Raw genomic sequence first — 26,656 nt, forward strand, 5'->3', positions numbered from 1 at the left:
AAGAGCAAAACCACTAAACATAATGAGAGAAGCTTACAGTGAAAACTAACCTCCCCGATATTTAAGCCCGCAGCTACATTAAATACTTAACTATGGATTATGGGAGCATAAAAGAAAAGAAAATCTTCACATTCACAGTTCAAAAATACTGAGAGATAAAGAATAAAGAGAATATTAAAAACTTGTAGAAAATGTAATTTACTAATAAATATAAAAAATATTTCGGATTTAACAAAACTTGGATTACATACCCCCCATTTTACAGTCCATTAATAACAATAGGTTTTGGTGGAGACAATAAGTCTTGAAATTCTAAAAGAGCTTCTTTTAACGCATGACGTACAGGTTCACTGCTGCATGTAATACAATCCAATATCGTTGGGTATAGACCAATTAAATCGCGCCATAGTTGGTCATCGACTGTGAGTATAATAAAAGTGAAAAAAATAAAAACCACGCCAAATCCAACTCGCAAAATTTATATTTATTTAAAATGTAAAAACTCACTCAAATTAGGATTGTTTTCCACCATCTTTTTTATCGAAGCGAGCAAAGTAGCAATGGCTTTTACGGCAAAAGACATCTCGAACATCCGCGTCCTAATATAAAATAATTATATCATATTATTAATCTATGGGTTTCAATTATATTATGAACATAATATAATTGAAACCCATAGATTCCAGCAATATTATGCATTTACACATTGCATAGTAGTCCAAAAACATTGCAACTCAGGGAAAATACTTAAGTATCATAAAGCATCGTGTGAGGATTATTGATAAAATATTCAAAGCGCATGATAAAACATTACCTTGGCAAAGGAAACTGACCATTAAGTCTTTCGTCTTTTGAATACTTACAGAGGACGCTTTTGCATCTATCCAACAATGACGTCAAGGCTAGCCGTGATAGTTCACTCTCCTCTATGATTTAAAAGATAAAAAAATATCTCCCAGCCTTTTAAGAAGCCATGCTTTTTGAAAATAAAATAGTAAGCATTAATTACCTTTATTGGCCGTGTCTTTGAAAAAAGAAAACTGAAGCAAAGTCTCAAAACACAACTTTGCAAAATCTTCTTTAAAAGGAAATGCCACTGAATCACCTGGAAATATATTAAAGGCTACCATAGTAATTTTTTAATCAACTCATAAACTAAAGAATTATTAACAATATCATGTCTTTTTATAACAAACCCAATAAAACCTAATAATAGAGCATGTGACAAATGATATGCAGGGTTTTACTTACTATCAAACATGTTAGTTGTTGCAGAATGTATTGAGCCTTTATTTAGCAGCTTCATAAGCCGGTCCACAAAGACCTTGGGAAGGGATGAAGCAAATGGCAAAATATCTTGTCTGATAAGTTTGACAAGCTTTATATCAACTTGTTCATCTAGCCGATGCTCTGCTAATGTTTGAGAATCAGGAGGGGGACTAAAATCAAGGATAATGCTTGTTGTGCAAAAATTAAACGGTAAAAAATCAAAAAGGAATTTCAAATTTGTCATAAAACAAAGAAAAAAAGGATGGCGTCTTGCCTTAATGAAAACAGGAAGTCATCAAAGGCATTTGCCATGCTCATCCACATGTCTTGAAAATCATCATCTAGATTTTTTAAGTGAAAGAAAAAATAAGAATATTGGGAAAACATAATTCAACTGAAGTTTTTTTATTTAACCTTCCCTTATACAAACCTAATACAAGCTTATAGAAAAACTTAACTTATACAAACAAAAACTTACCTTTGTTATTCAAATGAACTTTTAAACCATTCCTTAAGACATTGAGAAGCAACTCAATAGCCAATTTCCAAGTTGATTGAGCAGGACAGGCATACTTTAATTTCAGTGGTAAATGCAGTGTCTACCGATTAACAAAATATAAATATTATGATAACAGATAAAATGACAAATAAAACAAAAAATAAAATTTATCAATAATAGCAAAAGCAAAGTTTTTGCTATTACTGATAAATAAATTTATAGCATAAAAGTAAAAAAACTACCTTAATAATATTTTTTAAAACATTTCCTTTAACAACAGTGACTTTGGCATGACTGATTTCATAGAGAGTTTGAACTAACTTCATACTATGCTCTGCTAAAGGTACATAATTCATAACAACCCACTCGCCAGCGCGACCTCGAATTTGTGTATAACTCTCATTATCATGTGTCTCGACTTTTGGCGGACAACAAGCAAATTCAATGAAATGTAACAACAAAACAAAAACTGTTGGATACATGGGTAAAGTCTCGTTATGGTCAAGAATGCTTTTATTGTCTAGCTGGGGTACCTCCGCAAGTAAAGAGTTTATCGCTAGGAGAACAGATTTCTGTAACGGTGAAAGTGTGGTTTCATGATGAAAAGCTGGAAGTAGAAATGGTGATGTATCAGAATGCAAAGGCATTGATATAGCTCGTTCTAATACTTTGCTTAACCTCTCTAAATCACCTATGCCAAAACGTGCATAAATTCTTCCTAGCAGAGGAGGAAAAATATTAACCAGAGCAGTCAAAAATGCTTGGGATGGATAAATTGTTTTAGAAGAAACTTTGCCTGAACTATCTTTTGAGGTTCTTAGAAAACTAGATACATCCATACAGTTAGTACCAATATTTTGCCAAACCCTCCAAGCATTTATCCATAAATCCAACTCTTGCTCAACAACATTTACAAATGGTATCTTTCCTTCTTCATGCTCTTCCATGTTATTTTTCACAATTTCCTGGAAACTTTTAAGAGAATTTAAAGCAACTTCTGCATTTCTACTAAGGGCACTTCCTTCAATAATCTCTAACAGTAATGCCCATGCCCGAGGGTAATCACTAAGTTTTCTCAAAATATGCTCTCTGTTGCTAAACACTCTTGACACACCTGCTAATGTCAAAACACAAGTTTCTGCCCATTGCTTTTCAGCTGTGTCTCGTGAATGATGAATGAGTATATTACCAGGTAAAGTTGTATTATCAGATGGAGGTGGGCAGTCAGCAGCAACAGAGGACATAGCTTTCACTTGTTGCAGAAGGGGGAACAAAACCTAGAAATGAAAAACTGTATGACAAATGTTTAAAAATTTATCTAAAGGTTACTAAACTAAACACTTTTTAACAAAAACTTGACAAATATGAACTATAAATAATTTAATAATAAGTTTTAACAATTTAAAAATAATTTAATAATAAGTTTTAACAATTGATATATAAACCAACTTACTTTCCATAAAACAGAGTACCATGTTGCATTCTCAAGTAACCCTCCATGTGCAGATACAGTGGAGAATAGCGTTTGTCCAGCACTCTTACGCACAGCAGGACGAGGATCAACGCACAGTTCTCCAAGCTTACTATATAAACTCATCCATGCAGAATCAAAAGGAGACACAGCATTATCAAGAGATGGATACAAATCCTTGTTGTGTATTGGACTTATAACACCATTAGCTTCTTTATGCTGTGCCAACTCAGGCTGACACTTTACATACTTTTCTAATTCATGTTTCAGCGATGCTCGATTTTGGTAAAGAAAGTCTGACAAATTCCACTAATAATAAATTGAAATTATTTTGAAAACGAAATTTTAAAATTTTAAGCTCAATATCAAAAATTTAATTTTCTTAAAAATATCAAACTTAGTATAAAAACAAGAATTTGAAAAAGTAACAAACCAACAATCCAACTGCTGTCAAACTGATATTGATCTCATTCTGCTGAAGGCCAAACTTGCCTGTGACTTCAACTAACACATGAACGCACCAACAAGGTATAATAGGGAGGAAATCAGTAACTACCAGTTGAAGACTCTGAAAACCTAATCGAATGATTGCTTCACTAAAGATAAAATATGTACATGGATCAAGGATCATACAAACTGGGAGAAATGAGAAAAGGTGAATTTATCCTTCTTATACTTTCAACTTCTTTTCATTTTTGTTCTTTTACAATCAGTTATGCTTTTTAATATCAAAAAAAATTTTGTACAACAAAAACTAAAATATACTTTTGTTGATTGGTTGCAGAACCTATAATTCGCAGAATTACAGGCCAAGCTGCACCTAATTGTGGAGCACATTCTTGCAAAATGTTCAGAACACATTCAAACTGCAGCTGACGTACACCACTGTAACTTATCAAAGCCATTTCTTGTAAAGGATATAAAATCATTAACTGCAAAGGCTGAAATCAAAAATATACTATGGCAATCAAAACAAGCAAATTTGATGACTTTAAAGTGCACAATAAATTTTGAACTTTAAATGCAATAAATGAAACTTAAACCACATACTGTGGTGTGACCTAAACAAGTCTTATGCTTTAAGAAAATCTTAATTTAAGAAATAAAAAATTTCATACAAAAATTTAGTTATTTTCCCCAAATGCTTTTTTTTATATACAAAATTTGTTTAATTACTTAAGTTAGGACTTTCTTAAAGCATAGGACTTTGTTATGTCACACCACAGTATTTACTTATGAAAAAAGCATTTTTTAGTAAGCAGACAAAATTTGTCTTAATCTTAAAAAAAATAAATTTGCAACAACAATTTACTAATGCTATTAGATTTACATAAATATTTTGATAATGGCTTGTTTTACATACAGAAACATCATTTAAATCAAGAAATCTCAATCCTTTAATTTAAATAACCAGGTCAGCTAAAAAATGTTTGCACTTTGTCATTTATGTGGATCAAGTAACATTCGTTTTTCAAGTCTAAAATTAAACGTCAACTTTTTGTATGTTCTGGAGTTTTGAATGGTAACAAAAATTTATTAAATTTTTTTAAATTTTATATTTTATTAAAAGTAAGAACTTTAATGAAAAAAAAATGTTGATGGTAAAGTAAAAAATAGTAAAGGACTGAACCTGTATGAAGCTAGAACCTGTATGAAGTTAGAACTTTTTTTAGATGGTTGTGGAGGATTATAATTCAAAATTGAACTTTGGTAAACACTTTTCAATGTTCTATTCAAAATGTAAAATATTCTGCAATTACTCAGGTAATTTTCCTTGTAGGGGAATTCCCTTTGAATTCAATAAATTACAGAAAAGTTATCTAGTAGCATGTTTGCATGCATGTGTGGTGTGGGAATTTTGGATACAAAATCAGGTTTGTCTAGAAAATTGGTAGTGCAGACAAGTAATTTAACAGCTATTTAGAATAGGAATCAAATTCATAATTAATCTTTGTACAAAAATGTTATCAGCAAGAGATCTGTATATCTAAATCCCAAGCAGATCAAGAGATTCAGAAAGTTATTACACCACCTAAACTTCAATTTGTGTCAACAAGAATCTCTCCTTAAATGATAGCCTACTGGTTTCACAGTACAATTGAAGTACAGTAAAATTTAATTAAACATGGGTATCAGGAGAGGAATCAGATACCATAAAATTTTAAAAGACTCTTGCTAATATAGATTCTTTTTGTGCTAGCTATATAGATTTTTTTCTATTTATATTTTGTGCTAGCTATGTAGATTCTTTTTGTACTAGCTAGTGGATTATTTAAATTTATTGTTAATCCTAACAAGAATAATAATAGGAGCTCACTAACTTTTACATTCATGTCATGGAATTGGTTGAAAGATATGGATTTGTATATACCACCTATTGAGATGTTCATAAAATTATGTGTAATCTCTTACCAAGCCACTTTGATAAAAAAACTAGTAAAAGATCAAAACTGTAAATTTAGAAAACAAATGAGAGCGCATTCACAAGGTGAAAATTTTAGAAGAGTGCTTGCCTTATGTCCTCTAATTTTGTAGTAAAGAGATTAGCCTGATGTAATTTTTGTGGTAAGATTACAGTCTTAATACATTCTAATAATCAGAACCTTTTGGAAATCTTCTTTAAAAAAAAAAACAAATTTCATTTATTTTCCAAACTTTTGGTGAATGTGAAGTTGAGAGTGTGCAGAGGTTATAAAGTTATGATCACTACAACTGATAATATCATTTTGACAGCAAATAAACAATTTTAACCAACTTTATTAAAACCATCAACAACTAGAATAGTGGTAAAAGTGGTATGACTATCACATATCATAAAACAAGTAACAAAGATTTTCTTGCTAATAACTGTGATTAATAAATATTGGTCATTAAAGTAAAAAAAGAAAAAAATTAAAAAGAAAACATTTACTAGATCTTCATTTAACGGAGGAACATGATCATGGAAAATTGCCATTTTGATAAGTTCAGTAAGAGCATCAGCTCCCCATTCACGAAGACGAGCATGAGAGTGTTGTGAGACCTAGAGTAAAATACATATTAATACCATGACAAACTGGATTTGTTTTAAATAACAATAGTTATCAAAATAAAGATTATTCACAAAAATCTCAAACCTCTAACAAATGAGCTGTCAGAGGTTTCCATAAAACACGCAATCGATTTAAATTTACAAGGCCTGTTTCTAACATCTTTGCAACTCCAAATAAGCTTGGTTCCTATTCAAATAAAATTGTTATTATGCAATTATGCTGTTACATTTCTATACTACTTACCTTTTTAATTTCTTAACTTTTATTTCATATTTTAATTTACAAGTAATTATATTAGGCATATATATCACTGAAACTCTAACTCAACAAGAAATAAACTAATAAAAATGACACACATTAAAAAATCCAAATTTGAGTTTGAAGCAAATTTATTAATAAATTGTTTGTTATTACTAGCATTGACACCTTGTTATTACTAGCATTCTCCATGTCTTCTATAGACAAACGACAAAGCGCATCAACCAAATGGTGTAATCCAACATCGTCTAAAAACTGTGAACTCTCAAACAGTCGAGACAACATTGATGACAGAATTGGTAGGTCTGCAGTCATTGCTTGTGAAATATCCTGTAAAACAAAAGAAATTTTATACAATAAAATGTTATAAACTTTTTATAAAAGTACAAAATATTTTGGTTTGTATGCATTAAAAAGACAAAAAGGGATTAAATAAGTAATATTAGCATTAAAAAAAAATCAGACAATTCATACAAGATTTGGCAGTTCATTAGCCTGAATTGTCTTCAAACTTCCACCTGAAGACAATTTAAGACCAAGTATTTGTGTCAAATGTTGAAGAGTTAATAAAATAATATGCCATGCAGTCCCAAGTACACACCCATGACAATGGGATAGATTTAACAATGCTCTCATACACTCCACATTTTTTACTGTCATCTAAAACAAATTATTCTTGTATTAGGATTATTTAATTTAAAAACTTTAAAGACTTTGGTACCAAGGGCTTAAAAGAAGTCAACAGGAAAAAAATAATTTCAAAAAATCAACATACAACAATGCTATTCCCAGCCTGAGAGTCTGACAGCTTTTCAACAGATAAACTGCTCTCCAAAATATGCTTTGACAAGACACTGTGTAAATTATTAGAAACATAACCTGCAGGAAGAGCTGCTTTACAGATGCTTGCAATAAAAGCATCACGACTGGAATTCAACTCCAACTGACCACATACACAAGCAAATATTTGCAATCCCTTTAGAATTTGTTCAATTGCTAGTTCATCAGTACTGGTAGAAGAAAAGAAAACATAAATGAAATGGTGTATTATAAATAATTTGATTACTGTAAATATTTATTCTATGTTTACAATATAAAAATCTTTGGTTAAACCACCTTGCTTCCAAAAGAATTGTCAGTGTAGACAACATAGTTTTCCAACAATTTTCAATCATTTTGTACCAGCAAGCAGACATATCTAGATTTTCAAACATATATATATATATATATATATATATATATATATATATATATATATATATATATATATATATATATATTAGGGTGGGTCAATTTTTTTTTTTTTTATGAAACATGGAAATAAAGTTGCATTTCGTTGTCTCTATTAATGATATGTAAAAGAAATGTAATAAAAATTTTATTTCGTTTTGCCAACTTTAACTTGAATTTTACTATATAAGGTCAAAATGATGCTATTTTACAACAGTCGTATAATTGCAGGATAAAAGCATTAAGATTTAGATTTTTTGATGATTCATGTTAATAATATTATATTAATAGTATACAGAACTTTGCAAAAGTTTAGAGCACCCTACGAAATATAAAACAAAAAGCTGTTAGTGTTGTTTGTTGACTTCCGATTAACATGATCCTTCACTTCGTTATAAGATATATACTTACGCTGTTTGTTTTTTTGTTTTAGTTTAATTAGTTAAAATTGAAAATAAAAATGGCTACTGTTAAAACACGAAGTGAAACTGAACATGGTATACTTGGACAACCAAGACCATTTCAAACAAATCAACTGCCAACTTCTGCTGATGTTTTTAAAGCATATGACTATTTACTAAAAAATAACAATTGCACAAGTGTTACTGAAAGAGCAACAGTCATAGCTAATGAAATTAAAGCACTGTACAACAAAGCAAGTATTCCTACCATTGCAGTCAGCAGCTTAGTTATTCGCATAAAGAGACTAATCAACAAAGTACATGAGCTTGGTAAATACTCTGATCGCAAGAAGTCCTCTGCAACATTTAAATCAAGTTTGCAGATGTTAGACCAACTATTCGATATTTGTCTGTGTAAGTGTTTTGATAATGGTGTTCGAGAAAGGTCAGCTTGTTTATGTCCACTGCCAAAAAAAATTCCAACACTTGAATGGGAGTTCTGGATAGATCAAAAAACGGTACGGAAGATGGTAATAGGAAAAGTAGACAAAGAAGAAACAATTAAGCTGCAGAAGAGAGAAAAAAGAGGAAGTAAAACATGCAATTTACCAATTACAGATAAGAAAATGAAATTTGATAATGAAATTGATCCAAATGAAACATATTCTAGTGATAATGAACAGTCAAAGTCAGATGAAGAATTTTTGCCAATTGAGATGTCAGATGATAAAGTCATGTCAAGTTATGAAGTGATATCAAGTGATAATAAGATGTCAAGTGATGAAGAGATCAAAGTTTACAACACTAAACAATATCCTGAGTTGTGTAAGGCCATGGATAGGTGTAAAATCAGTAACAGAGATGCTTGCTTAATAGCAAATGCAGTACTAAAAGATTTAGATCTTATAACACCAGAGAATGCTATTGATCCAGCAAAACTTCGTCGTCAGAGAAATATGTGGAGGAAAAAAGAAGTTGAAAAGCATGCTGCTGAAGTCCAAAATGTGCTTTGCATTGGATTTGATGGGAAGCAGGATATCACTTCCGTTAAAGCAAGTGGTGTCCGACAAAATTACAAAGAAGAACATTATGTGATAGTGTCATTTCCGCAAAACAAATATGTCAATCATGTCATGCCACAAAGTAGTAAAGCTATTCATATTGCACAAGAGATATTATTGAGCATCAACAACATCAAATCATCAGACACTTTAGCAGCAGTTGTTTGCGATGGTTCTGTGAATAACACAGGTCAACACAATGGAATAATCAGAAAATTAGAAGAAGGTCTTGGGAGAACATTGCAATGGTTGGTCTGCTTGTTACATGCAAATGAACTACCTTTTAGAAAATATTTCTCGGTTGTGGATGGTGGACATTCAACAGGTCCAGCTACTTCAACAGGTAAAATAGACATTGCACTAGATTTTGATCCAAAAGATTTAGATATTGTGAACTTTAAACATATACCTGGTAAAGTTGAGGATGTAAGTGTTGATGTCAAGAAAGATTTAAGCTCTGATCAGATATACCTTCTAAAAGCTTGCTTAGCTGTTCAGCAGGGATACACTGCTTGTGATCAAATATTGTTCCTCCAGACTGCTATGCCAGGAAATTTGAACCATGCAAGGTGGCTAACAAAGGCCAATCGTATTTTACGTTTGTATATGTCTAAAGAAAATCCTTCAAAACCATTGCAAAGAATTACAAGATTCATCGTAAATGTTTATGCGCCATCGTGGTTCAACATAAAGCGTCATTCTTCCTGCCTTGACGGAGCAAGAAACTTCTTTTATCTTATAAAGCAGTGCTATGAACTAGGGAAAGAAGAGTGGAAAATTCTTGAACCAGTGTTGCAAAATAACTGCTATTTTGCTCATCCTGAGAACATTCTTCTTGGAGGAGTTACAGATGAAAATGTATCAATTCGTCAGTTTTCGTGTGACAAAATAATTGATGCACGAGCTACATCACAAAGTAGTAAGATACGTGTCTTTGATAAATCAAGCATCAAGCTTAATCCGGAAGCTTCGTCATTCATAAAAATGATCGACTGGTCTGTTGCTATCGCAACCCCACCACCGCTTTTATCAACTGTTTCTAATGATGATCTTGAACATTTCCAGTTCCACTTTGATGTCTTGAGTGGTATTCCATGCCATTCTCAGGCAGTTGAGCGGACTATTAAAGACATCTCTGCTACAACTATGAAAGTTTTTGGGCACAAATCACGACATGGAATGATTTTGCAGTGTCGCAAATCTCGAGCAGAATTACCGAAAATTGACTCTAAATCTGACTTCTTGAGCCATAACAAATAGAAAATAACTGAAACAAATTGCTGTTATGTGTTGCCTACTACACTCTGACTATTTCTCCTTTAACAACTGCTTGCATTTTTAAATTTAATGTAACAAGATGTCGAGTAATGGAATATAGCATTAAACCACATGTATTTACATTATACGATTATAGAGTAAATTTAATTCCCAAAGTTGCGGATCCAAGACACGCTTTAATTTTATTTCAAAAGGAGTTTTTTTCATAAGTAGACTGTAATGCAACATTTTAATAATGTTTCACAGCCCCAACTTAACATTTACATCATAATGACCCACCCTAATATATATATATATATATATATATATATATATTTCTGTTTGTGTGTACATGTATATATGTGTGTATATGTATGTGTGTGTATGTGTTTGTGTGTGTATAGTACTTAAGCAGAAAAAACATTCTGACATTAAATATTAAAAAAAAAATTAAAAAAGCCAACATATAACATACAGTACTGTGAATAAGTTTTAGCCCACTTACTAAAAATGATTTTTTAACATATTTTGAATAATAGCTTCTGAATATTTTTTTATATAAAATAATGTCTAACTTCAAACAATACTAAACACTATTTTAACAAACAAAAGCAATATTTATCAAAATTTTACATAGATTTTTGTACTTAGATATCAATGTGTTTATCTTTTTTATATGCTGATCTGAACCCAATTCGTATCAGCTAGTTTGTTTTTAGTTTGCTCTTGCATTTTTTTATTTATTACTGCGAAGGCTTCATATTAGATGATAGTACAGTTTACAAAGATATTTCATAGATACTGTGTGTTTAATATTATTTTTTGTTTTTCTAAGAGCAAAACTTATTCTAATTTAAGTTTTTTTTTTTGTATTATCATGTTTATTGTTATTAAAGTACTAAATTGGGTAAAATTCCACTACTGAAACGTAAAAAAATTATCGTCCTTTTTGAAGAAGATTATTCTCAACAACAAACTGTCCAAAAAACAAAACATTCAAGGATAGCAATTAGAGAAATTATAAAAAAATTTAAAAACACAGGATCTTTTGAGGATAAAACTTGAAGCGGCAGACCTCCAAAGCTTACAAAACATGACATCAAGTATTTTAAAAATGTGTCTCTGCAAAATCGGAAAAAAACCTCCAGTGAACTAGCCCAAGAACAAGCCTGAGACATTCAAGCTGCAACTGGTACCAACATTTCATGCATTGGATGACCTTTGCTAAAAGCTGGGTTAAGAGGATATATTGCAGTTCTAAAGTCTTTGTTACGTCGTGTAAATAAAGAAAAAAGAGTTAAAAAAAACAGAAGTGGACATAAACATTTTTGACTTTTTTTTAACAACCCTATTATACATATGCAAAAAAAAGTTATATGCAAATGCACTGTTACATTTTAGCTTACTCTTCACTAAACTTTGTTTAACTAATATTTACATTAGAGTTTACATTCAGTAATTTTATGATAAGGAAAGAAAAAGAAAAGCTAAAAAAAAATTAAAAACCTATTTCTGGTTCAACATCCAAAGGTTGTGAATGTTTTAAGGCTTCTGAACCCACCCCAGTTTTATCTTGATGGTTAACATCTTTTACTTCCATATTTGACTCTGTGCGTTTTTTAATTGAATCTCGTTTTAAAATAAGTATGTCAATGGCATTACAAATCTGTAGTACAGTAGAACACACCAGTTGCATTCCATAAGATTCACTAACATTCACATTCTCATTCTTGTAGTCTAATTGCTCCAAACTAAACAAAATAAGTCTTATTATTTCAGTTCATTGATAAATTATCTAAAAACTATTTTTCATGGTCTGTACACACATAGCATTATGTATAAAAGATACTTACAGATTATCTAATAGTATACTTACTAAATTGGTTTAGGGACTGTCAATGTAGTGACAGGTATCCAAATTCCATTATAAAAAAATCCTGATTGATTTGTTGTCTTTTCTAGTGGTGAATTGGAGCCATTAATATGGTTTGAAGAAGCATTCAACTGCCCATTATTGTCATTGGAGAACAATGAACATATAAATAATCCAAGAGCTTTGCAGATTTGCTCAAATATTTTTGTAGAGTGCTCTTGCATGTCATAGTATTCACAAAAAGATCTGCAAAAAAAATTTTTTTGTTAAAAATCAAGCAAAATAAAAAATAGTTAAAGTTGCTTTTAAATAACCAACCATGATCAAGCTCTTAATCAAGGTTTTATGATCATCTGTTTAAAATCTGACTTATTATTCAATCAATATTCAATAAATGCTTGAACAGTCATCAGAGTCTTCTTCAAAAATATCCACAAACAAAATAAAACACTGACCTTAGTATCTGAGGTTGAGTGCATAAAGACTGCAGTACTTCTAGCGATAGAGTACGTTGCCAGAAAGGTTTATCACTGTCCAGAAATTTCACAAGTAAAGATAAAAAAATTTCACATTCAGTAATCTACAAATACAAAAAAGATTTAATTGTTATAAGATAAATGCTTTTATGTAAAACCAGTTAACACTGTGAACTACTTGCACTATTGATCATTCAACATTTATACCAGATTGCAGTCTAAATAATTCCTTCAGGAACTTCCTCAGCTAAGCCCAAAAATGTCATTTTTTATGTGTTTTGTTTACACAAAAGAAAGATAAATGCTTGTGCTTATGAATTTATAAAAAGATTTTAGCATATCTTTAAGAAATCTGAGCAAAATTTTTTTAAATACAAGGTTTAAAACTTACAAGCAAAGTATAAAACTGCTTGATGAGCACTAAAACAACTCGAAGCAATCTGACAGATAGTGAAAACAAAGGTTTCTCAATAATGGTGGGTGTTGAAGAGCCTCCAATCTTATATTTGATGTTTGGAGAGAACAACTTTATGATCAATGGACAGACTCTTTCCTTTAGAAGAAAGCAGAACTCTGGATGCTAAAATGTATAAGTTAAAAATTAAATTAAGTTTAAGAAATGAAACTCTTTTACTTCTAGAAAAAAAAAGGGCAAAATTACTTTTTAGCTCCAAAAAAAAAATACTGTTGAACAACAACAGTAACAATATTACATCAAGAAATGCTTGTGGATAATGCCTCAGAATAGATTCCATTAACTCTAATCCAAATGTGCGTGTCATTGTTTTCATTCCTTGCATCCAATATGGATTGTCACCATTAGTGAGCTGACATAAGTCCTACAGTAAAAAGAATTGAGGGTAATTTTTAAAAAAATATTTAGATGACACATCAAAACTTCATAACAATGACAAATGGATTTCCTTAATATCAGTGAGTATTGTAACAGGTATAATTTAACAAGGTGACCAGTCCACTGCACAGTTAAATACCTTATAAAATAAACTCAGGTTGCAAAAAGATAAATTCTAGTGAGCTCAATTCCTAAACATTAAATATTGTTATAATACAAAAATTATTGTATACTTAGGAGATTTGTTTAGTATTAACTTAATATTGATAATAATATTAGTATTGATATTATGATAATATTCTAAGATTGAACAGTATTTAGTTAGTGACCAGCCTTTATATCAGATCCTTAGCTACTACTACACTTACATTAGTAGATAAAATAGAATATGTAATTTTTCTTTGTTTTTGTAAACATTTTGTACCCTTGTAAAAAAGTATTGCAGAACATACTCTTTTAAAAAAGTATTGCAGAGCAAATGCAAATCTATAGAACATCATTAAAACTAACAAGAAAGAATTTAATTAATGAAAAAACCGAACATTTTTTTTTTTTTTGTTTTCAAAGTACAAAGTGGAGGATTTTTTTTTTTATTTCAACTTTAAACTATTGAATCCTTATTTTTGATTCATTAACTTACAGAGTTTTAAAGGAGTTTTTTTGTTTTCAAAGTACAAAGTGGAGGATTTTTTTTTTATTTCAACTTTAAACTATTGAATCCTTATTTTTGATTCATTAACTTACAGAGTTTTAAAGGAGTTTTTCAGCTGCATTTTGTTTCTTGTCATACAACACTGTGGTTTGAGGCAAAATGTTGATTCAATAGAAGTATAACTTTAGCTATTTATATATATTATATTTATACATTTCCATCTTTCTTTTAATAGCTTTATTTTTTATTTGTTTTTCTTCTTTTTTTTTGTTGTATTTTTTGTTTATCAAAATAAAACTCTCTGTTGCTTCTTTTTGGACAGACTTTAAAACTCCTGTTTTTATCAGGCACCTTTTTATCAGGCACCTTTTTATCAGGTATCTTTTTATCTTAAACATTTTCATCTTTTATTTAATGCAGTAAATTTATCAAAAATGTTTTCTGAAATAGAGATAAATTCCATAACAAATCATTTGTTAAGATTTTGGTGCATATTTACTGAATTCAAATGCAAACTTTGCTTAAAATGTTTCAACCTCTTTTTCATTTTTTCTTGACTGTTGTAAAATTTTAGATTTCTATGGAGCTGTAGAATTTTAGAAACTTTCTATGAAGCTGTAGAATTTTAGAAACTTCAATATTGTTAGAAATATGACAATATTGTCTGAAATTAGAAAATATTGAGGAATTAAAAATTAATTTACCAGTTACAGATATGATATACAGACGTTGGTTACAGATCTGTTCTGCTCAATTGACAGAAAAAGTAAGTACAGAGACAAAAAAAAATTCATAATCAACAAAGTTTTATATAAATACTTGAAATAAATTTGTCAAAAAGAATTTTTAAAAATTTGAACATTTTCTAGTCCGCTTTGTGATCTGAAATAAGTACAATTTATTTAAAACAGTAATTGGTCTTCTAACACAATCAATTAGAAAATAAGTCTAAAAATGTATAATGTACGAGCATGAAAGATACTCTCCTGAAGAGTGTTAGACCTTTAATTAACAAATTTAAGGTTAAAGTCCTCTGAACAACTATTTATGTTATTTTGTAGAAAAAAATCTTTAATGAAGATTTTTTTAATAAAAAATACCCCGAAAATTTGTTTTAAGCAACTTAATTTAAAGGTATATATTTACAAACACCTGAAATAGTAAATAAGCATCTTGAGCTTTGGGTCGCAATGTTTGTGGGCACTTCACATGATAGGAATTCACAATATCATCTGCATCTAAAAAAAAAAAGAACATTAAGATTGTAAAGACAAACCTTAAAATTCACTAATAATTCTTTAGTAACTTAAATTCATATTCAAATTTGAGCATTTTTAGACTACTTGCTAACTAAAAGAATTTTTGTTATTAATAATGAAGAGGTTCCCTAACACATAGAAATAAATACCTTAACTTCATTGGTTATCATTAATTTGTTAACAAACAAGACATTTACTTTTCTCTTTTTTATCTTCCTCTATCATTCTATCAACAACAACAGCAATCACTTGGCGTATGGCAGCACTTGCTGTATTACTTGTTGTTGCATCTTGATTAAAATACAGTTTGAAACACAACACTATTGTCTGAAAAAAAGATAAATAAATTTTAGTGTTTAGAACCAATCTTCATAATCCTATTTTTTTTAACAAACTTTTTTACATTCAGAAAGCAAAAAATAAAAACTGTCACCTAAATTAGGAACTTAATGCACATAAGAAATTTTTTTAAACTGACAGCTTATGTGTATTAAGTTCTTCATTTAAATTAAATTTTACTGCCACTTTACTAACAGCATTATATCCCATCATTTAAATTAACACTGATTAGTTAACCACTAATATTATTTAGTGGTTAACTAAATAATAGTTAGGGTTAACTAATCAGTGTTAACCCTAACTATTATTTAGTTAAATAATAGAGGGGCTAAGGGGACCATGCAATTTGTTATTGTTTGATAAGTTAGCAAACTTATACTTGATTATTTTGAAAAAACTATTTTCCTATTCAATTAAAAGATAACAGTTTTGCATAAACAGTAAGATTCTAAAAAAGAATATAAAAAAAGAGTTCTAAAATAACTGAGATTGAGGTGATGACTAAAATAAGTTCAAAGATAAGAAAAAATGTCCTGGCCAAGTGAGTTCTAGTAAATTCTGTACATTTGACATAATTCAAAAATCAAACATTTGTTTAAAGTTATTACTTTGCCTGTCATTACTATATTGCCAAGTTATACTATATACTATACTGCCAAGTTATTACTTTGTATTTAAATATTGAATATTCTTGTGTCTATAGTTGGGAATCTTGAGATCCTGTAGTTTTTTACAATTCTAAAATCCTGGGATTGAGCACTTAATCCCAATTAGACATTTTTTAAGGTTACAAGGAAAAACAGTTTACAGTTTCCTTAATTTTCTTCAGTTGAGATATGAGTATTTTGAATGAAAAGAGTCAATGACAATGGTGATATAGAAACTTTTAAATTGAAATTGGAATTTTTTTACTACCTAAACATACTTCTATGCAGAAGTATGTTGCAGCTGAGTTCAAGAGGCAAAAAGGTATTTACTTAAATAAAAGACTGTAAGACTAGATGGAACAGCCTTTTGTTAAGTTTTAATAAATCCTAAGATTAGTCCTGGGATCGGGGTGGGGGTTGGGGGGGGGGGGGTAAATGTAATTCTAAACTCCCAGGATTGAATATATAGCTTGGGATTACAAACCCTAATTGTGTCAAATCCCAAAATTATTTTTAATTCCATTAGTTTCAACTTTGCAACATATCTAACTTATTTCAAAATTTCAAGAAATAAGTTAGATATGTTGCAAAATAGATGATCTATACAAAAAAAAATTGCTAAAAGAGAAAAAAATTAACAACAGTGATAAATTAAAAAAAAAAACAGAACAAGATAATATTGGAGGGATAAACGCTTGAGGCAAATAGGTAGTAGGATAAAGCAGATATTTGGGTGTGAAAAATATATGTGATTTTAATAGTTACTTAAAAAAATAAACTCATCTTAAAGATGCCTTTTAATTTGACTTATTAAAGTAATTTTCACAGAAATAAAACTTAAAATATGAAATTTTGAAAAATGTTAAAAAAAATGCCTTGTTCAGTAAAGAATTTTTTTATATTCTTTCTGATTAAAGATCTTCAGCTAAAAGAAATTTGTCAAATATTAATAAAAGGAGGAGAGAATCAATTGTTAACTTATAAGCAGGTTTTTAAATGAAGTTTCATATCATTAGTCTATAGTAAATCAATATATAGTAAATACTATATTGTAAATAAATTAACAATAACTACTATCAAAATTTAATTGGAACAACAATTTGGAAAAAGAAACTAATACTATTCTTTAATTACTATATACCTGGGCAAGAGCATCTTTTTGTACCACATCAGAAGTTGTTAATAAAACTATAACTGTTTGGAGGACACGCAAATCTTCAAATCCATCATCAACAAGGCTACTTAGGTGTGAAACTAACTTGGATGCATAAACCTTAAAATATTATTATAAAAGATAAAACAACAATAGAACTTCACAACTTAATTACAAATTGAGGATAAAACATCTTTAAAAAAATTAACCAGGAGGTTAATGTTTTTTTTTAACTGTTGAATTAAGAGACTTATTGAAGAGATTACCAGAAATAAAAAATTCCTTATCAAAAAACTGTAAAAGGTATATCTTTTATTTATTTAATGCTTTTATTAAAAAATTTCTTGATAATTTTATGAAACTTTCTAATATTATCATTTTCATGTAATTATCATGAAATATGATAAAAACAAGAAGCTAACTAAGGTAAGGTTTGAGATCACTTGATAGATAAAAGTAAATAGATACAAGTAGATATATAAAAGTAAATATATGGTATATTATTGAAGGTAAAACTATTTCAACAAACCAGTACAATTATCTACAAGTAAGAAATTTAAATATGATATCTCTTTTTTTTTTTTTTTTTTTTTTTCTTTTTAAAAAAAAAAAAAAAACCCACACTAACAAAATATACAAGTGTCTAAAACATCAATGTAACCATGGGTGTTATCTCCACTTTAAGCTTACACTTAAAATATTTTTATTGTTTCTAAACTAATGTTGAAAAAGAATTCTTCTATATAAACACTACAAAAGAGCACACGGCAGAGCAGAAAATATTAGAGACTTATATTCATCAGGTTAAAGGTTTAAAGCTGCATTAACAAGAATAGAACAGCCTATTATTGACTCACAGTATTTGTGTAGAAGTAACAAAACTTGGAATGAAATATATGTCTTACTACACTCAAAAGGCATCTATAAAAATGTAATCTTGTGTTGCTGTCAGAAGACCATCTCAAAATAAGAAAAAAAGACAAGGATGGGCTCACTATGAATAGATAATAGAAGACTTTTGAAAAAGTATTTCAGATTGATGAATCAAAGTTCAAACATTTGGTTTAAAAAGAAGAGTTTATGTTGCTGAAGGTATAATGAATATAAAACCCTGATCTCAAACCCTATTTAACTTCTATGAGATGAGCTAGACAGAAAAACCTGCAATCAGTATTCATCATCAAAGGGTGATATACAGAATATTTTGAAAAATAGTTGGGACAATCATTTGAAAGCTAAAACAACTTAGTTTGAATACCCTGACTCAAAAAATATACAAACAACTTTAAGGGGAGTTTTTCAATGAAAAAAGATTTAAATTTTGTAATATCCATTTACAAATTGTGTGCTTTAATTTTTATGTCATATATGTGTGTGCGTGTGTGTGTATGTGACAATCAGACAAAAATATATCAAAGTTATATTTTTTAGTAAGATAAATATGGCTGCACCATTGGAACATTATTGCTTTTTTTTTAAACAGTTGTTCTCAATACTTATTAGAGCATTACATTAAACTTTGATACCTCTCCAACAGCTGTAGCCATAGCCAGACGCTGAACACTTGTTAAACAAATTGGTAAAATCTTCAAAAACTTTGATTCCAATCCGAAGAAGATTGCAGTATACACTTCAGAGCTTGTTGACAAAGCTGTAAAAAAACAACAATGACATAAAAAAAAGTTATAAAAAGTGAAAAAGTAATAAAAAGATTAAAAGTTTAATATGTTGCACATACTTACAGCTCACAATGTCTTCGCTGGAAGATAACATCATACGGAGGCGAACAATACCAATATCCAATGCCTTAAAAAGAATTGTTTTATGCTGTCAATAAAGTTCATAAATGTGTCAAAATCATATTTACCCAGTAAAACAAGGTTTAATTACTTGAACTATAAAAGAAATTGAAGGTCAAGTCAAAGAATCCATGAACACTTAAAAAGATGTACACCATCAACCCTCTTGAATCTGTTGAACCAGTAGAAGATCAAAAACCACTTAGGTAGCTAAATAGTATTAAGAACTCTGTCCTACATAAATTTGTATATTTGACTTAAATTTTATGCTTTTTAAAGTTTTTTTTCACTTTGTTTAATCGCTAAATCTACATTACTCCTAAAAAAAACTTTTGCATCATTCCTAAAATAACAACTATTGGGTTGGGGAATAATTTCTTATGATTTTTATATTTTATCTTATTTTTAATGATATTTTGCTGTTTGACAAAGTGTATAATATTAATTCGATAGGGCTATTTCTGTTCTACAAAACTGTGCTAATTGTCTTTTTGAGTAATTAAATTTTTTTTAAAGGTAAAAAGCAGCATTTTTGATACCTGCTTTTCATCACTTTTAATTGAGGACAAAAAGCTGCTGAAGCAGCCTGGAACATTTGCAACTTATACAGAGGTATCATAGGTGAGTCTACAGCATGAAAATAGTTTGTGAAGTTCAAAAATGGCAATTTTGATGTTAATTACATGCCTCGCAGTGGAAGACTTTCCAAATTGGAGGAAGTGTCACAAACCACTTTTGAAGGTCTACAGTCACAAAATAAGTCATGAATCGACCAAAAAAATGAACTGTGTTCATAAAACAATTCTCAATCATCTTTATTCAATGGGATTTGCCTAGTAATTGGGAGCCAAGATTCCTCACGAGCTTAATAAAAACAATAAAGAAAATCACCTTCAAATTTTTTCAACATCTCACCTGTTATTGAGCATAAACAGCGTTTTTTATACTGAATTGCCACAGGAGATAAGAAATGGTGCCTAACATAAATGTGAAACAAAGAAAGGAATGGGTGGCTCAAGGAGATTTACATAAGCCAAGAGTCAATTCTGACCTTCATCCAAAGAAGACCATGATTTGCGTTTGGTGGGACTGGATAGGTATGTTGCAATGGGAAATTTTCAAAATGAATGCCACAGTCAACAAGGAGCCCTGCATAGGCCAGCTACAGTGCATAAGCGGCTATTCAACTGAAAAAGCCTCATCAAGACCAAGCAATACTCCTCAACGACAACTTCAGGCTCCATGTTGCACAAATTGTCAAAGCCACACTCTGGAATGGGACACTTTTCAGAATCCACAATATTCTTCAGCTCATACAGCACACTTAATCAAAGAATATTTTTTGAAAAAAAAGTTCAATGTGATGCCCTGGTGCCCTAGATCACCAGATCTCAACCCAATCGAAAATATTTGGTCTTGGATCGACAATCAACTGACATACCATGAAATTCAATCAACTCAGCATTTAAAGCAACTTTTGAATGAGTACTGGCTGAAGGTACCTCGCGTGATGTGCATGAAATTAGTTGAATCAATGCATAAACGAGTTTATCTTTGCTATAAAAACAAAGGAGGACACTTTAAATATTAATTTTGCTTTTTTTTTTCATTTTTTGTTTGAATGTTGCAATTTGTTTAAACTTTTGTGCTTCTTATTTTTCCTATAAGATTTTTTGTAATAGTTTTTTTCTAACTAAATATTAAAATTTTTATAACATGTTCATATTCATTTTAAAGCTAATTACTTTTTCTTTAATAAATAAAAAAAATTAAGTCGATATCATTTTACAGTTTTTCTTTATTAAACAAAAACCAAACATACTTGATAAAAATTCTGCAATCGTTTAAACTTTCGTGAATAGCTTTACATAACTGATTAATTTATTATCACAACCATTGATTTTTGTTTAAATTAAAAAGTCTTTAATAAAAACTCTATGAATTTATTCCCTGACCCAATATATTAATGTTAGAATAACTAAACTTAATAAGTTAAACTTAATAAGTTAACCTTAATTCAAAAAAACATGAAAAGGTCTCAATTTACTTTAACTTCTGCTGTTAATTATTTAAGACAAGTTTCTTTACCAGAACAAAAATAATTTTTTTCTTTACCAGAACAAAAATAATTTATTTGACCTTCAACTTCAGAAATTCAGGTTCAGATTTGCATAATGAACTAATTGTGTATCGCTGTGATAGCAATTTTAGTAACAATAAATACTACATATCTTATTCAATTAGTAGTAGAAAGTTAATAAGTGATATAAATTTGGATGAAAAGCTTTGTAACTGACTATAAAGCTAATACAAGCCAAATAAGGAGGGCACTATCATTTGAAGATATAATTATAAACATGCTGCTCATATTTTAAATCTTTTAACAAATGACAAAATGTTAAAAATGTGATTATTAACTAAAGAAAAAAGTAGACAAACAAAAATCCTACTTCCTACTGAAACATGCTTCAAAATTTGATTCACTTCAAAATTATATAGATAACACAAGCATCATCCTTAAAACTTTTGCAAAAATAAAAAAAAAAACAGACAGACTCCAATATTTTTAGAAAAATATGTGACCTACAAATAAAGCCCAATACAGAAAATTTATTGAGAATATAAAATCCTATTGATCTAGTACTATATAAATTGATAAGATAAAGTGAAAATATTGAAATTTTGTTAACAGTGAAAGGTAAGTTTGTCCTTTGTATTCAAAAAAAATAAAATTTAAAACTTGATACATTTTCCACTAAGAAACAGGGCACAAGCAAAATAATGTAGTGTAACAGTCCGGATCTGATTAAATTCGCGTATCAGTAAAACAATTTTATCCTGCAACTCAAAAGCAAATCAAAATCTATAAAAAGCAACACAAAAGCAAGCGTTTAACGTCGTCAGTCTGTCCTTAATAAGTTTTCTATGTTAAAAAAACAAATTTACATAATATGCAAAACTATAATACCCATTTTTTAAGAAAAAAAATAGAAAAAACAAATTTACTTTTGTTTTACTGCACAAAAACTTAAAAAAGTCAGTAATATATAAACATAAAGCTATTTTGTTGAAGAGAAAGCAAAGATTTATCTTTTATCATGTGTGAAAAAGTCAATTATGTTTATTTCTTTTCAATGCTAGATCACAGATATTTTGGCTCTAATCTTTCTGAAAATGAAGAATTCAAGGGATTGTCCGTATTACTATCTAAAAATGTTGAAAAGGCAGTATAGATTGTCCTTGTACAAATCTTGAAAAAATAACATGGCTTATTTTTTTCAGTTGACATTATTATTATTTAATTTTTTTTTTAAGACCTCTCTTTTCAAGAAATAGAAAATGTTGAAAAAGAATTGAAAAGTTCATCTTTTTATTTTTCAACATTTTTTCTAAAACTGTGAAAGGTTAAAAAGTTCCAATTTGATACAGCTTTTCTTTTTTTTTTTTTTTTTTTTTTTTTCAAAAATTAATTTCCCCTAACCAGTAGGTTACTGAGGGCATTTTTTTAGTGTATTTGTGTTATAATTTTCAAATCACATGGCTCAAATCAGGATTTTTATTTATTTAGGGGCTAATTACAATTGATTAAAATAAATTGATTAAAATAAATCGATTAACATAAATATTTCAAATTTAAGACAAACTTGACTTAAATAAATTTCGTCTCAAAATTGATTTAGAAAAAGAAATATATAAAAATTTGATTTGTTTAAAAAAAAAAAAATTGTTTTTAAGTGACTCTGCAAAAAACTAGACTTCATTCAGATAATAGGAGATGCATCTGTTTCTGTTGTATTGGTAGAGACAGAAAATGTCTTCAGAGAAGAACAGTTCATTGATTCAACTAATAAAAAAATTTATGGACCTTGGATTTAGTTTGGAGATTATTCTCATTTGACTGGAATTTGTAGAAGCTGCAAGACAAACATATACTTTAAACAGAAAGGTAAAGCTGTTAAAATTAGTGTTGTGACCAAAACTAAAAATTGTGACTAACTTAACTAAAAAAAACCGTAACTAAATTTAGTCGACTAACTTTTTAGTTTAACTAAAATTAGTTGACTGACATTTTAGCATAACTAAAATTAGTCAACTAACTTTTTAGTGTAAGTAAAATTAGTCAACTATGTTTTTAGTATAACTAAAGTTAGTCAACTGACTGACTTTAATGTAACTAATATTAGTCAACTAACTTTGTAGTCTAACTGAGTTTAGTCGACTAACTTTTTAGTCTAACTAAATTTAGTCGACTAAATTTTTAATTTGTAAAAAATATATTGTTACTGTTACCCAAATAATATATTTTTAAAATCTTGTCATGCGTTAGCTGTGAAGTGGTTTGAGCGCCATATTTTTAATTACAAATTGCTGTAAGTTACAATTTACATCTGCAGGGCATCAGTTTCAAGGTTCGATTTTCAGAGTTTTTCAGGTTTTTGGAGAGAAGTTTGCAACATACACACTTGGAATTTTGTAATAAAACTTATCTAATTAATCCCCCATTATTATTAAGTACTTGTTTAAATTTCAATGAAAAGCAGTTCAGATCTGGATTTTTTCAATTTCTAATTGAAGTGAATTATACATTATAAAACACATGTGAAATCAATTTATAAAAAAAAAATGGTGCCATGTTTTTGAAAGGTGTGTTATGTGCAGAAGCATTTTCAGATTTCCTTTATATAATACCTGCAATGATTTTTTGAGGTAATAATACCTAATTTATTTCGTTCTACACTTATAAAAATGCAGATATTTACAGTGACAACAATATGATTGAAACAGTTAGACAAATGTTTTTTATTATTTCAATATTGTGTAATTGAACATATATCTTGTTCAACTCTAAATTTTGTTTTTCTTTTAAAAATTATTATTAAAATGCTAATAACTAATTATGTTTTTGGTATAAAAATATCAGCTGTTTTTTATGGAGTTGTTCTGCTAACAAACCAATTTTTATTTCATTTAATAAAAGAAAATTTGGGGCAATACTAGGTACAAAAAAAACATTTTAATTATCTAATTGTCACAAATTATATTACATATTTTAAATTTCTTAAAAGAAATTTTGATGAATGTCTTTAAATTGATTTATTTGACATATGTTTATATAATTGGTATAGGTAATTCAGTTTTTTTTAGCACTAAATTTTGTTTTAGTCAACTAATTTTAGTTTGACTAAAAAGTTAGCTGACTAATTTTAGTTCAAATAAAAAGTTAGCAAAATCAAATGAAGTTTATCTTACCCTCTGACCTCAAGCTTATCAACATCATTCTTGAATTATTTGTAAGTAACTTATGTCCTTAACAATAGATCCATAGTAAATTTTAAATGAGCTGATAATTTTATTTTAAATATAGGACAGAAAATTCTCATGTGGTGAGCCAATCATAGAAAAGAAATTCTTGAATATCTGGAAAGTTTTGAAATCCTGCAGAAATTTAAATAAGGTGTTAATTTCATTTTCTATTGTTCTAAACAGATTATTTTAATTCAATCTGGAGAAGTAGAGGGCAAATTTATCTAATCCCTAATCTGGATAATGTTAGAGACAGAAATATGTTAATAAATTTATTTCTAGCAAGTTAATATTTGGTTCCCCTTTGTTTGATTTAATTAAAATAATACTGTACTAAGTGTTACCACTAGGTGTTACATCAGAACAAACACTTAAAAGCAGTGCACAAAACCCTAAACAAGTCACTAAAAAGGTTTTCTGTTTCTGAGAATATATCCATTATTAAGTGCCATAGTTGTTAAATGTAGTTCAATAAGATTACAAGGAGACTTGAGATTAAGGATATATTTAAATTGTATGAATACAAATATTTTCTTGTAAAATTGTTTTACCTAGAAAATACATCCTGTTGTTACACTTATCTGAATTTTTATTTTATGATTTATGCCCATTTTGTGTGCCTTAGTGGGAGTGGAACATTTTTACGTTGGAAATAGGTATTAACCAAGCTTGAGGAAAACCCCAACTTTTATTTTGTTAGCAGTAACACAAAATGGTAATGTTTTGCAAAATATTTACAGCAATTGGAGCGCAGAAACAAAAACACTTTGCAAAAAATGGCTCAGTAACCTACTGCTAAGGTGAAATTAAATTTTGAAAATAAATAGTGTTATCTTCAATTAAACAAAAAATTTATAAATGGAATTCAAGCCTTACTAAGATCTATTTTGATCTTAAATTTAGAACCCTTTAATCTTTTTAATTTTTCACAACTTTAGAAAAAACTTCAAACAAAAAAGATGTGGTTTTTAATTTGCTTTCAACAGTTTCTACTTTATATTGACCTCCTGAAAAGAGTGGCTAAAAAAAATTTGAACTAAAAAAAAAACTTTAGGTGAAAACGTCTAAAAAACCGTAGTAGTTATAAAGCTAACTCAGAAATAGTATTTATTTTGTTTTGCATATAGTGCAATTTTGTTTTTGAAGTTAGCTTTTTTTTTTGTGGTTAATGTTTATTAACCTTGTTAGTTTACAAGATTGAGTCTACCTATTTTTCTAGCATTTCTTTCTTAGTCAGTAAGTTAATTAATATAACTATTTCATAAGAACCACATTTAAATTATTGAGTCCGAGAAGTCTTATTTTTTGTTTAACTTGTCGTAAATAAACAAATTGTGTAATTATATTAATTAATTATAATAACTATATAGCTTTTAGAAATAAAAAGAACTTAATAAGAGTTAAATAACATTAGTGATGGTTAACACATAAAGTATGAAATATTTAAATCATGATTTAATTATTCAAATTAAATTAGAAAAACTAGGAGTAAAGCAACAGAATAAATTAAATTTTTCTGCAAAAAGATTTTTGCATCCACTTAATCTACTAATTCAACACTGTTTATTAACTAGAAAAAACCTCTAACCTCTTTGATGTTTGGATATTTCTTTCGACATTCTCCATGTATGTTTTTAAAGTCATTGAGCAGATCCTCAACTAATTTTTTTGCAGATGCTGTACTGCTCATGATTTCAAATTCTCATCTCGTAGTTTAACTGCTATTATAATTACACATGGAGGAATAAATCTTCAGGAGAAAACCTCCTTTAATGCATCTCAACTTTTCTAACTTTATACACTTCTTATAAATAAAAAAATAT

General features: G+C 28.9%; 1 protein-coding gene across 1 annotated transcript; it reads right to left on the bottom strand.

The window, feature by feature from the left end:
* Positions 1-182: 182 nt before the first annotated feature.
* On the bottom strand, positions 183-26,656 carry LOC145191902 (protein MON2 homolog). The gene is made up of 28 exons (XM_090088133.1): positions 26,422-26,656; positions 19,473-19,536; positions 19,257-19,381; positions 17,719-17,850; positions 15,789-15,918; positions 15,485-15,570; positions 13,541-13,666; positions 13,219-13,407; positions 12,807-12,931; positions 12,355-12,597; positions 11,985-12,229; positions 7,646-7,727; positions 7,305-7,539; positions 7,004-7,189; positions 6,698-6,859; positions 6,356-6,457; positions 6,151-6,261; positions 4,005-4,180; positions 3,673-3,835; positions 3,222-3,548; positions 2,011-3,045; positions 1,748-1,868; positions 1,544-1,610; positions 1,252-1,439; positions 1,010-1,105; positions 815-926; positions 508-599; positions 183-420 (listed from the first exon to the last, which is right to left on the bottom strand). The coding sequence occupies exons 1-28, from the start codon at positions 26,521-26,523 to the stop codon at positions 260-262; spliced, it is 4,983 nt and encodes a 1,660-aa protein (XP_089944259.1). The 5' UTR covers positions 26,524-26,656; the 3' UTR covers positions 183-259.

This window comes from Hydra viridissima, unplaced genomic scaffold (assembly GCF_058129835.1).
Source record: "Hydra viridissima isolate aposymbiotic clone 2 unplaced genomic scaffold, HvirCarnegie_v1 scaffold_1, whole genome shotgun sequence".
NCBI classification, from domain to species: domain Eukaryota; kingdom Metazoa; phylum Cnidaria; class Hydrozoa; order Anthoathecata; family Hydridae; genus Hydra; species Hydra viridissima.

Excerpts from the sequence above, each read along its gene's own strand:
- LOC145191902 (XM_090088133.1), bottom strand. The coding sequence starts at position 26,523 with ATGAGCAGTACAGCATCTGCAAAAAAATTAGTTGAGGATCTGCTCAAT. Across the intron at positions 1,106-1,251 it reads AACAACTAACATGTTTGATA|GTGATTCAGTGGCATTTCCT; the intron begins GTAAGTAAAACC and ends ATATATTTCCAG. Across the intron at positions 600-814 it reads GGTCAGTTTCCTTTGCCAAG|GACGCGGATGTTCGAGATGT; the intron begins GTAATGTTTTAT and ends ATTTTATATTAG.